Genomic DNA, 16,428 nt, shown 5'->3' with positions numbered 1-16,428 from the left:
GGGGGGGGGGGGGGGGGGGGGAGGAGACGAGCGCGTGCGGAAACATCGCGTACACGTGGCGAGATGGTAAAATCAGGCGGCAATAATAAAAAATGAAGAGCTTTCCACGGGGGCATTCAATGACGAGCTTTCGCGAGCTCTGCCGCGCGGTAGTAGGAGTTCGGTATTACGTCATTCACGACGCTCGACGAGAATTTCATGAATGGAACGCAAAATGCACGACGCCTGGGCGTCGTGACGTCAGCGGTAAACATGACGTCGACGGAGGGTCTCTCGCACATCCACGGAGGAAATAGTTCGCTTACTCTCCGGTGAAAACGCGGCTGCGTACAAATGTACGACTGCTGTGTGTTGCTGCTGCTACTGCAATGCAGCTTGGCGCGCACCTCTTGATTGCATCGCTCGTGCGTAAAAACACGGCTTTGACCAAATTTGCAGATATGTCTCTTTCTCTTCCTCCTTCTCTCCCTCCCCTCTCTCTCTCTCTCTCTCTCTCTCTCTCTCTCTCTTCTCTTGCCACAACGACCGTGAGCGGCACACACCGAGGTATCGCCATAAATGTATTTCGCCTCGCGTCATAAACAATTCTGCTTTCTCTCAGCGATGCAACTTTGCTTTCTTCCGCTGTGACTAATTTCCGCCGCATGTGCGCGTTGCGTTGTAAATTTCGCGATATAAATTCCTCGAAAAGCCCCGTTAATCTTCGTTCGCGAAACTGGATCCCAACCGACCTTTTGTACAGAGATGATGTACCTTACGTGCTTTAAAGAGATCGTGAGGCGAAATGAGTTCGTCAAGAATTTATTGAAACTCCGCGCTACGTACACGGTGAAATGTTATCTAATTACTTGTGTCATCAGGAGAAGATTGATCATCCGACAGTTGAGATATTCGCTCCTAAAATAGATACTTTTATACGTCTTCCTTGAAGTTAGTATGCTATTTATATAACTTCTATTTCTATTTTTAATATCTTTTAAACTACATGCATGATTTTAATGAAAATTTACCATGATATTAAAGATTTAATATATGCAGCCAAAATAATATTTTTCATATCTTGTAATATTGTTATATTTGTAATATCTCAACTTTGTCTCAAATTAAGATCTATTATTTAGATCTTTAATTATCGAAATAAATATATAGAAATGTAACTTTTGTTCAATAAATAATACGTTTATGAGTGCTTTCTTTGATGCGCTACTGAAAATACTGAAAATACATTGAGCCTTATAATGTTCTTTAAAAATCTGGATGCAAAGTTTCGAAGAATATTCTAAGAAGTGCATTTATCGTTATTGCGATGACGCATATTCGCGAATTTACCTTCTATGTGCTGCGGAGTGCACGTAACGAAATTATTTATTCAAGGGGCTTTGCGTTGTGCATCGTGACTTCTTATGTGTAAGCGATTTTTTTTAAATAACATTTTTTAAACATTTTTTCAATAACAATAAGTATATAAATAATTGTAAATAAAAATAAGTCAAGTAAGCTGAGTCAAATATAGCAAAATAAACAAATAAATAAAATGAACCTATTTTCGATATAGGTTTCAATGTGTTTGTGAGAAAAATAGTATGTAAAATAAATAAAATATAAAATATACGCGAGAGGAAAATAAAAATATGTTAATATGTAGTAGTAAACACACACACACACACACACACACACACACACACAGACACAAATAAAGGTAAATAAAAATAAACCAAGTAAGCTGTGAATACACGACAAAATAAACAAATAAATAAAATATGAACAAAATATCGTATATAAAACACGTGAGTTTCAGCATGTTTGTAAGAAAAATGTTAAATGAAATAAATAAAATATGAAATATTTTATTATATTGACATATTTGATATAATTGATATCTTTCAATTATATTGAAAAATATAAAATATAAGAAAACTCAAGTAAAAGTAGGTCAATGTATGTAATAATAACAGTGAATAAAGTAAATTTGAATCAAGTAAAGGTAACTATTTTAAATTTAAATTAAGTTAAATTAAAATTTAATTAAAATTAAAATTTAAGTGTGTTAAGTAAAGGTAAATAAATCAAGTATGACAAAATAAAGAAATAAGTAAGATGAATAAAGTATCGACACGTGGAGGTTTTGGTATTTTCCGCCGACTTCTCACGGAGTCTCTCTCACGGAGGTTCTCACGCGTTAGGTTTAGCGAGTAACGTTAAAATGCCGGGATGAACCCCGAGCTTCGCCGTTAATAACACTCAACTCGTTTTAACATTTCACGCGCGATATTCCGTGATCACGACTGAAACTTTCGATCGCCGTGAGAATCCGTCTGGCTCCTAATAGGCGCGAGCGGAGAACGTGACCAACTTATGGCGACATCTTTAAGTGATATATTTGCGGCAGCCCCAAGGACTCGTGGATAAAACGGGCCTATCGCACCCGCGGCTCTTTGTTGTTCTTTCCAGATGACAAACAGTGGCGGATAGAGGACACGCATGTTGCATAAGCGCCATCGGAATTGCGTAATAAAATTCCACTGCTGAATCTCTTAAACGATTAAAGTTTGCCACACTTTTCCTCGACAAGTTTTGCAACGTTGTCCCGTGTCCAATTGAAAAAATATACTTCCTAGGAATCACTTGAAACTAATTTTCCTGTTAGATACAGCATGCGTTGGAAGCTCATTAAGAAAAAGTGCTGCAACATTTGAGTATCTGACTGTACGAAGTGAACAACACAAAAATCACGTCGAATCACGCCGTCGGAAATAATAGAATACAGTCGTGAGAAACGTCATATGTAGATATTTATTCCGATCTGCCGTTGAAATTTTCTTTTTTCCTTGTTTCAATGCGGATGAATCGAGGTCATCCCAGATATTTTAATCATTCCAATGCATGCGCGCTGATCGATCTGTGTGACCAGCAAAATCCGCTCATAAATTGAAATTTACTAGCAACTCGATAAATATTTTAAATGCATGACTCTCCGCGGTGTTATTGTTGCGTTATTTTCAGTCTCAATTCAAACGTGTTTCCTTAACTTCCGAGTTGCCAGAAATATCTTCAAGGGCATTTTCTCTTGCATGGGAAACAAATACACGCGTGTTTATGTTTATATAAAATGCAAAATACACTTATTGAAAGTACTAAAATACTAAAAATACTAAACCTAACGATTAAAAATTAAGCTGGCGATTAAAATTAAAATTAAGAAGCGATAAAATTAAATGGACAACCGTGAGATTAAACTTTGCTGATATATTTAATCCTAATCTGACATACTAGAGTTATTCATTGACTCTGATTTTGAATTAACTGCAAATCAGTGGAATGAAGACATTTCCCGCTCTTGTGTTAAAAAGGTTATAATTGGTAGGAGTAAGTCTATTGAACTCTTTTAATTGCGTGTCAAATAACAAAGAAGCGAGATTGCTACAGGCTTTTTAATTTTAATGTGTCAGATTAAGATATCAAAGTGTAAAATAAAGATACACAATAAAAATAAAAATGACTTTTCATTATATATATATTTCGGTTCTTCACATTAAATATAATATATTAGAAAAATTTTACGTAAAATCGTAAAATAAAGTTTTAATAAAATCCGCATTATATGTAATAGATTAATACACCACGCAAACTTGAAATTATTAATGATTTTATTTTCCTTTTAAGTGAAAAAATAATGTATTTTCGTATGCTCAAATAATTAAACCTTTTAATAAATTAAAATATATAACATTTTTCGATTTAAAGGCTCAAATATTGACAAAAAATCGTAGAGTGTTCTAATTAAACTCTTAAACTCATTTTTAGAAAAATTTTTTATATGTACATACTTCTCTTCATATTTGCAATAAAACATAATACTTAAGTGAATGTTTAATACCATTGCTGCGCATAATTCTATTTTATAGACTTGTGTGTGGAAGTATATTTATATGCAAAAAACAATGGGTGTTATCACAAGAAAAACGATAGCTTTTATTTCTAGCTTCAGTAACTGATTCTTTGTTACGTTAACTTATGCAACTTGATACATTAGCATAGCGATTCGTTGCCTGAAAAAAATGCATTTTTGAATAGGTCAGCGAATCGATAGGTCAGCGAATCGATAGGTCAGCGAATCAATAGGACAGCGTAACCAAGAATTAACTCTTAAAGCCAGAAAGAAAAGCTATGCTATATTTTACTATTTTTCTGGTTGACACAACTATTCTTTTTTTCCGTGTAAATTTTTGTAGATCTTTTCTATTAGCGCTTTTACGAAATGTAAATAAGCAAGGACGAAAACGACCCTAGTGTGCCAGATCACGATGTCCAAAACATGTGTGCTATGTGAGGGTTAATACTGAAAGAAACAGTTCGTGTGATTTTTTTTTTCGAAACTTTCTGTCGTAAGTTCTCGTCGAGATGAACGGTCAATCGAATCATTTTCTTCGTAGGTTCTCATTTATCCTCGCGGATAGAACCAGATTTGTCACGAAGCTCCGCGTGAGAATCGCATAGATCGCGTCCCCGCTTTTGTCGAACGATAAGCGCACACGCCGCGCAAGGTCGCGAAGGTTGCGTCAAGACGACCGCGGCACGCGAACCATCGTGTCGACGTCGAAGACCGGTCCCCAGGTACGCCTAACCCGCCAGGAATATCCACGTACACGCCCCCGCTGTGCCAGAATCGTAGGGACGCTATACCAATCTCGAGTGCACTGGCCAAGGCACGGACTCATCCGAGAAATATGGCCGTACATTATTATTAGATTATGTTTTCGGCACTGGAGTCGAACGAACGCGCGCGAGCTCTCGGCCATTCGTTTCGTACTCGCGGACTCGATTTCGCTTCACCGGCGTTTCCTCCTCATGATGGCACGGCCAGAGATGTTACAGCCGATACAGTCGAGCTAGAGATACGAGGAGATAAGAGTGATCAGCTTCTTTGTATCTCAGGAGGAACGAAACCCGTCCGACTCGGGCAAGAAACGGAGTCAAAATTCTTTGGCGCGTGTTCACGCAGCACATTTAGCGCGAAATGTGGCCGTCTCATGCCGAGATTTATTCGTTTAATGAGAAGATTATCTCTGTCCCTGCCTCCCTCTCTTCCTCCCCCCCCTCTCTCTCTCTCTCTCTCTTTCTCTCTCGCATATATCGAGAATTAGTCACAAATGTGACCAAAAGACCCAAATAAAATCTCCTCTTTCGTGGAACGCGAGTTATAAAGATGTTCAATAAATAAACAATAATCATACGCGTGGACTTCCTTAACTGCTATCGGGAACGATCAAAGGTGTTTACTATCGAAGTCTCACGAGGTCAGCGTATCTTCATCAAAAGCTCAAAATAGGAACTCCATTGCGGATTTAGAGCGCGTACGACGGCCTCTTGGTCGCGTCCGATTGGAATCCTAATGAAACGCGACGATCTCGCGTGATTCTTAACGGACGTGAGGAAGAAGAAGAGGGCAAGAGCAAGAGCGTCCAAGTACTCCGGAGAAATCGCTCGTCGGGTTAATCAAGGCGAGTGCATGCATCAAACGTCTCGATAACGAATGCGAGCCGCACGAACCGCGCGGACGTTACTTTACGAGCCTCCCTCGCCACCTTATCTCCGCGGTATCGCGAAAAACGGGCGAAACGTAGCCGAGCATTGTAGCCGGCAATTTATATCGAAGCGAGATAATCTGACTCACGTTTCGATGCGCCGGTGCGCGAGCCACCCTCTCCGAGGATCCTCTCAGCAGCTCCGCGAGCAGCTCGGGACTCGGCCCCGGAAGTCCCTCGAGTTTCGTCGGGCTGGAGGTCGTCCGATGGTGGCAGGGCGTGGGCGGCTCGGAGCCGCTGTTGTTGCTGCTCGCGTTGTACGAGAGATTCGCGGAGATCTTCCTGCGAGGGCGAAGGCCTTCCTCGAGCGCGATGTCGGTGGTGCGCGGCTTCGCCATCTCGGCCTCCAGCATCTGCCCGTAGGGTCCGCGCAGAGGTCTCTTGCTGTACCTTAACAGTGAAACCAAAGAATCATGTTGACTCGACGGTAAATAATCACAAAATTAATGATACACAAATCACGAGCTGAAATCGGTCTAATTTATCGGGCAAGAGGAGAACGCACCGGATATGGTTGTCACACTTTTTACATATTGATTAAAAAAAATTATGAAATATTTTTGAATATTGTGCACATTTTTGTATAGGGGAGACCGGAGCCATATAGTCCTAGAAGCATTGTTCATGTGCTATTTTTTAGTATTTATCCTAAGAGAAAAAGTGGGCATAAAATCGCGAAATAGTCCTTTGAGAACATAAATACCTGATTTTCATTAAAATCGGAATAATATTGCAATTAAGAAATAGAAAAAAACTGATTTGGTAATAGCAAAGTAAATTTTCGAGCTTCTCTCGAAATGTTTTATTAATATTCTCCATTGTGATTAAATAAAATTAAGAGATGTATTACTAACTAAAATAAAATTTCTTGCAAGTATATGATATATTATTTCTAGTAATAAATACAATTTTCATTCATAAAATGATTGGAATAAAGTTTGGGTGGGCGATTGAAATAAAGTTGGTCCATAATTAAGAGCCGGCAGAAGGGCTGTGAAAATCTCTCGCAGAGACTCTGGAACCATTAATCAGGATACATATTTTATACGTGACCTTTTTTTACTCTGCGCTACTGAACCCGGTACCAAAGCAAGATGGTTATGTTGCTGCATGTTCGTATTTTGATTATTACGAAACAAAATATACGTTTAACAGGGTTGTGGCGGGCATTAATATATAGAAGAAGGTTGCCTCTATCATTGCCTTGTCAGTCACAACAATTAGTTGCCTGAGAAGTTGTAACTTCAAAATTCTAAAATACAGGGCATCTAACTTCGATCTCCCCTAGATATAATTTTTAGGTAAAAGACACGGTCTCCTCTACATTTTGTTTGAAATTAATCAGTCACTATCGGCGAAGAAACTATCTCATTAACAAGTCAACGCGTTTAGTAAATCAAAGGCTCTTAACTTAATGTAGAATATTTTAGAAGTAAATATATCATTTTCGGGCTTAAGAGGTATGCTCGGAAAAGTTTCATGGTAGAACTTCTTTTGATTTAAACATTGAAACTTCTTTTGATTTATTTATACTATTATATCTTTGTTAACTCATAGCAAATATTATATATAAATATAAATATAATATATAAACTAGATATATTTTATATTTTATTTAAAATTCTTTAAAAAAAATGGCAATAAAGAGTAAATAAATGTAGATATGCTTATTAAAAAAAAAGAAAACTTTCTCTGGGGGAAATTGTGCAATTATTTTAAAACATGAAGAGGTTATTAAAGAAGTCAATGCAGAGTATTTTAAAGTAAGAATGCCACTTTGGGGCGGAGAGAGGTGTAAAGGTCTGAATATAGGAGAAATGATTCTTAGAGTTTAAGACATTGAGACACGTACAGTTAATAATAAAAATTCGCATAAAGAAATTGAATTAAGAGTCAATAGAGTTAATGTGATAATCACTTCGCCGGAGATATTATTATAAGAAAGGGTTCAGGTGAAGAAGAAGCGCATTGAAGCCACGCGACTCCGTATCAAACGCACTTCCGTTCTATTTCGACGGGTAGGTTCTCCGGTTACCTTCGAGGCGTGTGGCCCTCGCAGTCGGACAGGTCGCTGGGCGTCGCAGGTGGCTCGTCTCTTTCCTCGCTGCTCTGAGCCGACAGCTTGTTTCTGTCCGCGTCCAAGGGCTCCGGCCATTGAGTTATGTACACGCCCTTCCTCCTCTTGCTAGTGTCGCCCCGGTATCGTCTCGATTTGCCGGAAGGCGAGGACGCCTCCGAAGGTGTCTCGCTCAGCGCCTCGCTGCCCTCGCTCGCTTGACTCAAGCGTGGCTCCTCCGGGGGTGGCGTGATGATCACCTCGTGCGGCTCTATCCTGGTCTCTAAAAAGCATTTTCGCGCTCTCATCGTTTTCTTACCCGTGCCTCGTTTGTCTTAATGTTATATTTAAGGCAGTTGCATCACATGAGAGGCGAGTTTCGTGAGAATTTGGTGAAACTTGCACTACATATGCAATGAAATATTATCCAACTGCTCGCGCAATTAGAGAAAGATAGACCATTCGAGAACTGAGATATTTGCAATCAAAGTTGACATTCTTTATACGAGTTCCTTGAGACTAGCGTGCTATTTTCAGTTTCTATTTTTAGTATCTTCTGAACAACATGTAAGATCTTGACGAGAAATACTATGATATCAATAGCTAATATACAGATGTTATACAAAAATTTTAGAATCATTGATCATTTTGTTTCCAAAATATAATAATGAAAAGTCCGTAATTTATAGTAATACACGAAATACATACACAAATACATATATTTAAATATTTCTTTTTTATCTATACATTTCTAATGCATAAATTGATGCATAAATAAAGCACTTATCAGAAAATAAAAAAGAATATTATTGTTTTTGTAATCATGTATATATATATATATATCTCTCTTTCTCAATTTCATTTCAAATTATCAGTGATATTAGATAGTAAAATTATAGTACAAAAACGTAATTTTCTTTGATAAATAGTAAATTTATGAGTGGCTCTATTGATACGCGCCACTGAAAATACAGCATCTAGCGACATAACTATCTCAATGAATTGAAATGAACAAAAGATAGTTTGTTGGATGTTGCAGAATGATTTCGTCCTCCCGAAAATATAATTGTTTCAAGGCGGACGTGTTTTCATGGACGCGCATTTCCCGGCTCCTGTCAAGAGACCGACAACTTGTCAGTCACAATTTGGCTCCAAAATTTAATATTATATCTATATAATATTATATCTATATAATTTGTAATCTTTCTCTTTCATTTGCCCTGCGAAACTTCAAACTAAAGTCGCAGATCCACCTCAACGTTTTGCATTATTTGTGCTGTTTTGTCACTACAAAATAATTTCAAGTTTGCGCAATATTTTTCCGAAGTCTCGAGAGAGTCGAAAGAGACCGCATTAATGGTAATGGTAATTTGATTCCAAACTCGCTCTCTCCAGAGAGTGTCTCGTCCACTGGATTCGGATTGGCTCGAATGAGATGGATTCACGCGAATTTATCGACGCGGGTCCGATCGAACTCAGAACGGAGAACCGAGTTTATTAACGCGGAATCGAATCAAATAGACGCCCATGTACTTCTCGATGTTGGACGATGGACGAGGAACGATGCGAGGGTTGGCGTGAGAGAGAAAAAGCGCGCGCGCGAGAGAGAGAGAGAGAGAGAGAGAAAAAGAGAAAGAGAGAGGGAAAGAGAGAGACGGGGGGGAGGGAGAGACAGAGAAAGAGAATGAGAGGGAGAGGGAGGAAGCGGGAGGACTATTTTCGGTGCATCGACAGGAGCGCGCACGGGTACAAAGGTGCACGCAAGTTCCATGTTATTTTGCGCGCCACTATTTTCAGAACGGTGGGTGCCAGGGTGGAAATATATACACATATATATAGACGTTTGAGCGTCATTGAGTTATAGCCATCTTCATTGATGACTTCACGCGTTGCCGCTCTCTCACGCGGCTGGAGGGCCGCCGCTATTCACAATAAATGATGAACCGACGCGCATTTCTCAAGCGATGACGACAATCGCACACCGCCGAGAGCACACACCGTTTTCTTCGCCTTCTTCGTTGCCCCGGCCGTTGTTTCCATCTCGCGATGAGCAACGCCGCGCGAAATTCGAGCAAACAGATCTTGCCCGCTCGCGCGCACGCGGACTCCCACGCGAGTGTATTTCCGTTTTATATCCTGCCGGGATACCTTTCGCACAATCGATCCACTACTACGGGTCGAGCGGAAACTTTGCTCTCTAACTGCTTCAGGATTCCGCACCGCCGCACGGCCGCAGCTGTTTTTTTTTTCTGCGAGATTACGCTCCTAAGAGCTATCATGTCACGTGTGTGTGTGTGTGTGTGTGTGTGTGTGTGTGTGTGTATGTCACGTGATTCTTTTTATTAGAACGAGTCCGCCGTGAAACAATAGAAATCGATGTCACGTAATACAATGAATAAAATTACGATAAGATTTAAGGAAGTTGTAAGGCAAAGTGAATTTGTTAAGAATTCATTGAGACCTGCGTTACATATAAATTAAAATGTTACGCCTAACTGCTCATGCAATTAGAAAAAGATTGACAATTCGAGAGCTGAAATATTTGTTAAAGTTGACATTTTTTATACGTGTGTACCTTGGAATTGGTATAGTATTCTTAACTTCTATTTCTAATTTCTTAAAATCTCTCTCTCTCTCTCTCTCTCTCTCTCTCTCTCCTTCTCTTTAAAATTAAGATTTTAATGAAAAACGTCTATGATATTAAATACTAATATACTGACATTGTATATAAGTTTCAGAATTGTTGACCGTTTTGTTTACAAAATTCACACAGTGATAGAAAGAGACTTCATAATTTATATTAATACTCGAAATACATACGCATATTTCAGCACTTATACACCTCTTTCTATTATCTGCGCCTTTGGTATTTATAATATTGTATATATATAGGGTATCCCAAACAACCGCCAAATATAAATAACAGAAGTTAAACAAGAATAGTAGAAATTAAACCAAAACGAAAAGTCCTTTGCCATTTTTTAACACGAGCAATAGTTAACGAGTTATTAAGTAATTAAGTTTGATTCTTAACGCGCCTTGATTGGCGAATAGTAGTACACACCGAAAAAATGCGAATTTTCGCTTGTTAGGTTAACTTCGATATTCTGATTAGCGAGCTGCTCTGCCCACTAATCAGAATAGCAAAGTTGGTTTAAGAGACAGGAATTCACATTTTTTTCAGTGCGCGGCAAAATTTGCATTCCGCTAACTAGAGCGAGCTAAACGTGAAACTTAATTAATTAATAAATCGTTAATTATTGCTTGTATTAAAAAGTGACAAAGGACTTTTCGTCTCGGTCTGACTTCTACTATCTGCTGTTTTATATTTGGCGATTGATGTGGAATACACCTTATGTATTTAACTTTGTCTCAAATTAACATTTATTAGACAACAAAATGAATGCATGAAAATGCATGAAAATGCATGAAAATGCATGAAAATGCATGGAAACATAATTTTGCACGACAAACGACGTTTCACTGGAAATACAACACTGATCTTGCAACCTCTTTAACAAAGTTAAGGAGAAATGAGGGGGTGAGTCAAGAGAGAAAAGATGTAATAATGAAATAAATTAAATCTGAATTACTCAATGCAGCGTCAAAAGAACTGAGCGCGCAGTCATCGACTCGAGAAGGATCACATTCTTGTTGCAAATAACGAAAATGAAATAAAGATCTCGTAAAAGCGGCGGGAAAACACATTCCACCCACGACTACTCGAATTGAAAGTGCTTGCAGTTCTAGTGGAGAAAATGGCGTGGGAGATCTAACCTTTCTGGACAGTCTCCTCGACAGTGTTGCTCTCGACCAAAGGGTAGACCGATTCGTGGCTGACCACTTCGACGACCGGCGCGTCCGACTGCACCAGGTCGACCCTGGGCTCGTTCGTCTCCGGCACCAGCGGTTCCGGGCTGGTGAGTGCGCTGGAAGTCGCCAGGCTGTCGGAGCCATCGCTCCTGGGTCGAATCTCCTCGAGATTGCCCTGCTGAGGTACGCCAAGACCCTCGGCCGAGCCGACGGCGCTGTCGACGCTGGGCGTCGACGTCCTCGGGCTCTGTCGATTGGGACTGTTGTGCGGTGTCGTGCCGCCTGGCGTCGCGTCCCCGCGACGACGGGGCAACGTGCTCGCACGCACGTCTTTGGACTCGGTGCGATTGGATGTCGCGATCGGCTGGCTCTTCTGTCGATTCGCTGGAAGAGGAAAGTGCGAATTCGCGCTGAAAGTAAAATCTGCATCTTGCAGAGATTCATCAGCGGTTAGTGAGATTGTACTTTTCTGTTCTAAAATTATTCTAAGGTCTTCTTCCGATCGACAGTTCTCGGAGTCACGTGTACTCAGAAGCAATATATTAATATTGACATGAAAGTAATTACAGCTGCCATTAGCCGTTAGAGTAATAAATAATTAGCGTATCTCTTTCTCGTTAATTCCTACGAAGCTCTTAACATTTGGAAACACGATATATGAGGTCAGTTAAAAAGTTTGGTTTTCTGCTTCCTTCGACGATAATTCTTGAGTCAAATTTGACATAAAAATCGAATCCAACTTTTAGATTGATTTAATATCATACAAAGATAAATAATACGTCAAAGAATAAAAAAATGTATAAAAAAAATGTCTAAACTTGTATATAACGAGATTGCGAATATCGCAAAATAATATGAGACTTTTATGTTCACTTTAATTCATACTATGTCTTCACGAGAGCTTTGAAAGTTGTTCTGTACACAATATCACACTTTGTATACAATATCATTTTATATTATGACGACTTTTAATAGTTAAGCTTTTATATTCAATTAAAAATATAATGCCGAGGGCAACATAAATTGTTTTCAGCAGAAACTATATAAACTAAAATATTGTAGGAGCAAATAACGAAATATAAGGCAGACAGTCAGCATTTTCCTGGCTGGGGCGTGTTAAACATAATCACTGCTGATTGCGACATCATGGAAAGATTGATTTCCATGCAAATTCGAGTGGTTCCCGTAGACATCCCCAACTGACGTATTCCAGAGGCGTATTACGCGCGCGCAACCGTTTTTAATAATAACTCGAGTACTCTTGCACCGAGAGTGCAACAGTGAGGCCGTCTTGCGGTCGCGAGGGAAGACTAGACGTACGGCGGGATGAGAGAGAAGCGGAGGAAGTCCTAATTACCTCCTCGAGTGTCACGTAAGTTTGGCAGCGCTCTTAGGCCGAGGAGGTGGACCATTCCAATAATAACAAACAGACCGTGCGAGACGAGTGGAGATCTCGAAGACGCGAAACAGCGCGCACCTCGTTGGCGAAGTTCCGGAGAACGTGCTGTGACCGATTAAGATGTACGACAAAACTACTTTTCGCGCAATTAAACAGCAATAATAAAGACAGAGAAAGAGAGAAAGAGAGAGAGAGAGAGAGAGAGAGAGAGAGACAATTTCTAAATTTTATTTTTAATGTTTTTGGTGCCGCGCGACGAGAAATTTTACTTGAATTAATTATAGCGCTTCCTTTCCACACACAAGCATTTTTGTCTATTTACAGAGTGGAAATATGAACTGGTTAAAATCATACTCATTTTAATTACTGAATCAGATCGTAATGTTACGTTTCTTACGTAGAAAATGGAAAATATTTCTTTCTCATATTTCTCTCTCTCTCTCTCTCTCTCTCCCTTTCTCTCTCTCTTTCTCTCTCTCGATTTTCTCTCAACAACTAGTAAACTGCATAAATTCAGTAGAGCTTCAATCATTCGACGGTTTATGCAACTTCTTGGTCGAGACGACCAATGACGAATTTCAAAATAATTTGGACCACAAAAAGCTGTGGAAATCTGAATATCGCGTGATACATGCCGTTAAATATTCGATAAAATTTATTTAATCTCTGCACATGATAAACACAGCCGTCAGGTAAATGGATTTGGCTTCCAATCTCGGTCGCGGGAAGAAGTGACTTGGGCGAGCGCGGAAATCCTGGCGACGATATTTCAGGAGCACCTGGTTATCCGTTCCCGCATTTCGGGCGTAAAAGGTGTCTCGAAAGATTTGTTGCCGTGGAAGCGTGAAGTGCTTCCGGCTTGCCAACGAGGCATCGCTTTTTCGCGCTTTCGATGTCGTCACGGGGAGAATACTATCATCTTTTATATCTCGTTATAAGACTAATAATATTTTACTAGCGAAAATGTTATTCCTTCTAGCGAAAATATTATTTCTTCTAGCGAAAATATTCTCACAATATACCTCTTATCGCAAAATCCCTTGGCACTGTTGAAGGTAAAATCTTCTAGTGATTCAAACATACGTATTTTTCGAATAATACATTATTGACAAGCTCATGTGAGTGCTGTTTGTTTCAGTTTTCTTTATTTTGTCAAAACAAAAAGTCTGATGAAGTCCCTAATTATTGCAAACATACGAGTTTTTCCTTTATCAGACGAGTGCATTTTTACGGTGCGGTCTTAGCAATGCGCATATAGGCCAAGGGCGCCAGATGCTTTATTACTGGAACTGTCATTAGAAATACGAAGCTCGTTGAAAGATGCACTTAACACCTTTCTTATTTCTAGTCTCCCATTATGCAACTGAAACTACTGCGGTATGTAGTTCAGGGTTGAAATCTAACGCGAGGCTGTCACCGTTACGTTATTTTAGTTCCGGGTTTGCCATGTTTTATGAAGAGCCACGTGGAACGTTCTGTTCAGGAGGGGACATCTCAGAAATCATAAATATATCACCTACGTTAATATAGCCACTGTGCTGATCCAACATGATCGTATTTCAGCATTAAAAGATACGACAAAGCTATAATCGCGTTCTCCTAATTTCCTACGCTCGGGTTTAAATTTAACGGAACAATGATTCACACGGAAAACATATTATCCGCGATATCATAAATAAATTCTGGCAAAACATAAAATAAGTATTAAATTTCTAAATAAACGCGTAATTGAATAAAACAATTTTTAAACAAAATTTATTCTGCGTTTTATTATAAAAAAAATATATATATATATACTCAGGATAAGCAACACAATTTAATTATAACTCCATTATTAAGTTATTTCCGTTTTTATCAAATAAATGAAAATGTTTTTTTAATATTTTGGTTCAGAGAGAGAGAAGGGCCTACAAATTGATGTGCTTTTTTTCTTGCAAGTCTGTTTTTCGGAATTTTTAAGATCACTTTAAGCAACTTTAATGGAATCACATGGTTTTTCTAGTATAAATCAATTTTTTTAATCATACAAAAATACAGAGACTAAACATTTCAATAAAAGATATGAATTATCTCGTCGAATATTCATTTTTCGATAATCTCACTTTAATATTTTTGTACGTAGAACGACGGATGAAATTGATTTGTTATAAAAAAGCATGTAAACTTTAAACAAAATTTTTTTGCATTTTGCAGATTCGTTGATGCATCAATGTGCAAAAATTAATATCATAGAACGATTTCTCTCATCATTTCATATACAAAAGTATTGAGATGAGATTGTCGAAAATCAGTTTTAATATCTCGTACTGAAAGGTACTAAAATAAAATAGAAAATATTTCGGAAAGTATTCATTTTTCAATAATTTTACTTCAGTACTTTTGTACATAGAATGTGATTAGAGGAATTGATTATTGTTAGGAAAACCACCTGATTCTATTTGAAAAATTTTAAGTGACCTTGAAATGTTCTATATACCTCCACTTACTTTAAAAAATAGTTATCACTACATTATATCTCCTTCGAACTTATAAAAATCTTTGTACTATTTCCCTATTGAGGAAATAGCATTTAAGATGGACAAAGCTGTTGCCCCGCCCTGTAAGAGGATAAAGGAGATAAAATATATTTTCAATAAATATGAAATAAAATACTCAATTTTATGATTCACGCTTCTGTTATATGATTATCCTAAAAATTATATCCTGACATCGAAATTTATCCACGTCTAGAAAGACAGCCATTTACGATGACAAAGAACAAACTGAGAATCTACAAGAAATGTTCTAAAAGTCGATTTATTATGCCCGAGCGTATGTGCCTAATTCCCTTCCGCTTAGTTCGACGATGAAGTGAAATCTTACCGTAAGCGCAATCTACACATCGATCTCGCGCCGTAATGGGCTTAATTAGACTGGACTCTCTCTCTCGCTCACTGTCTGTCTCTGCGAGAGATCCTCCTAACAAGCGCAGCCAGCCATCGTGACACGCGGAAGCTTACCTTGATTAAAGTCCACTTGGCCGAAGGAGGCGCTCCTGAAGGGCGCGCCGGTCCTGTGAAAGGCGAGCAACCCACGCGGCTCCAGCCTGGTGATGGCGTCCCGGGCCTCCCCCTCGTTGCCGCCGCCGGAAGCGACGTTCAGGTTATCGCACAGATCGTCCACACTCGTAGCACTGTCCACCACGGAATCACTATACTGTCTCAAGTGCTTCGCCGCCTCCGCACTGGCGTTCGGCTCGCTCCTGAGGTCACTGACGTCACCACTGTTTCTCTCAGGTCTGCCCGATCTCGAGGACTTCCTCGAGTCGTGGCAGGGCTTCCTGCTGTACGCGTTGTTGTTCCCCGACCGATCACTGAGACACTCTTCACTGACACTCTCACTGCGGACAATTGTCTTCGGATATTCATGTTGTTGCTGCTGCTGCTGCTGCTGCTGTTGTTGCTGAGATTGCTGATTGTTACCGCCATGTTGGGTACCTTCGCTGTACGTATAGCTGCGATGAGACGGGCGACCGTCGCAACGACCACAGCCGGAACCCGTCTGAAAGAATCGAGAAAAGACCGTCATGCAGTAGC

At 39.4% G+C, this 16,428-nt stretch overlaps 1 protein-coding gene across 12 annotated transcripts in view; it reads right to left on the bottom strand.

The window, feature by feature from the left end:
• Positions 1-16,428, bottom strand: part of LOC116852694 (rho guanine nucleotide exchange factor 17) — a 105,718-nt gene that overhangs the window by 54,958 nt on the left and 34,332 nt on the right. For 8 of the 12 annotated variants that reach the window (XM_032833284.1, XM_032833285.1, XM_032833283.1 and 5 more), the window contains 4 exons: positions 15,853-16,393; positions 11,419-11,883; positions 7,621-7,924; positions 5,675-5,975 (listed from right to left, as the gene is read on the bottom strand). In XM_032833284.1, the coding sequence (XP_032689175.1) occupies positions 5,675-5,975; positions 7,621-7,924; positions 11,419-11,883; positions 15,853-16,393 (1,611 nt within the window). The remainder of the gene's footprint in view (positions 1-5,674; positions 5,976-7,620; positions 7,925-11,418; positions 11,884-15,852; positions 16,394-16,428) is intronic. The other 4 variants (XM_032833290.1, XM_032833291.1, XM_032833296.1 and 1 more) reach the window with 2 other exon arrangements.

Source organism: Odontomachus brunneus, unplaced genomic scaffold, assembly GCF_010583005.1.
Source record: "Odontomachus brunneus isolate Ranch 3 - 2012 unplaced genomic scaffold, Obru_v1 Obru_scaffold_249, whole genome shotgun sequence".
Lineage (NCBI taxonomy): Eukaryota > Metazoa > Arthropoda > Insecta > Hymenoptera > Formicidae > Odontomachus > Odontomachus brunneus.
Note: the sequence above shows the minus strand (reverse complement) of the source record. Positions and strands in the feature narration are given on the sequence as shown.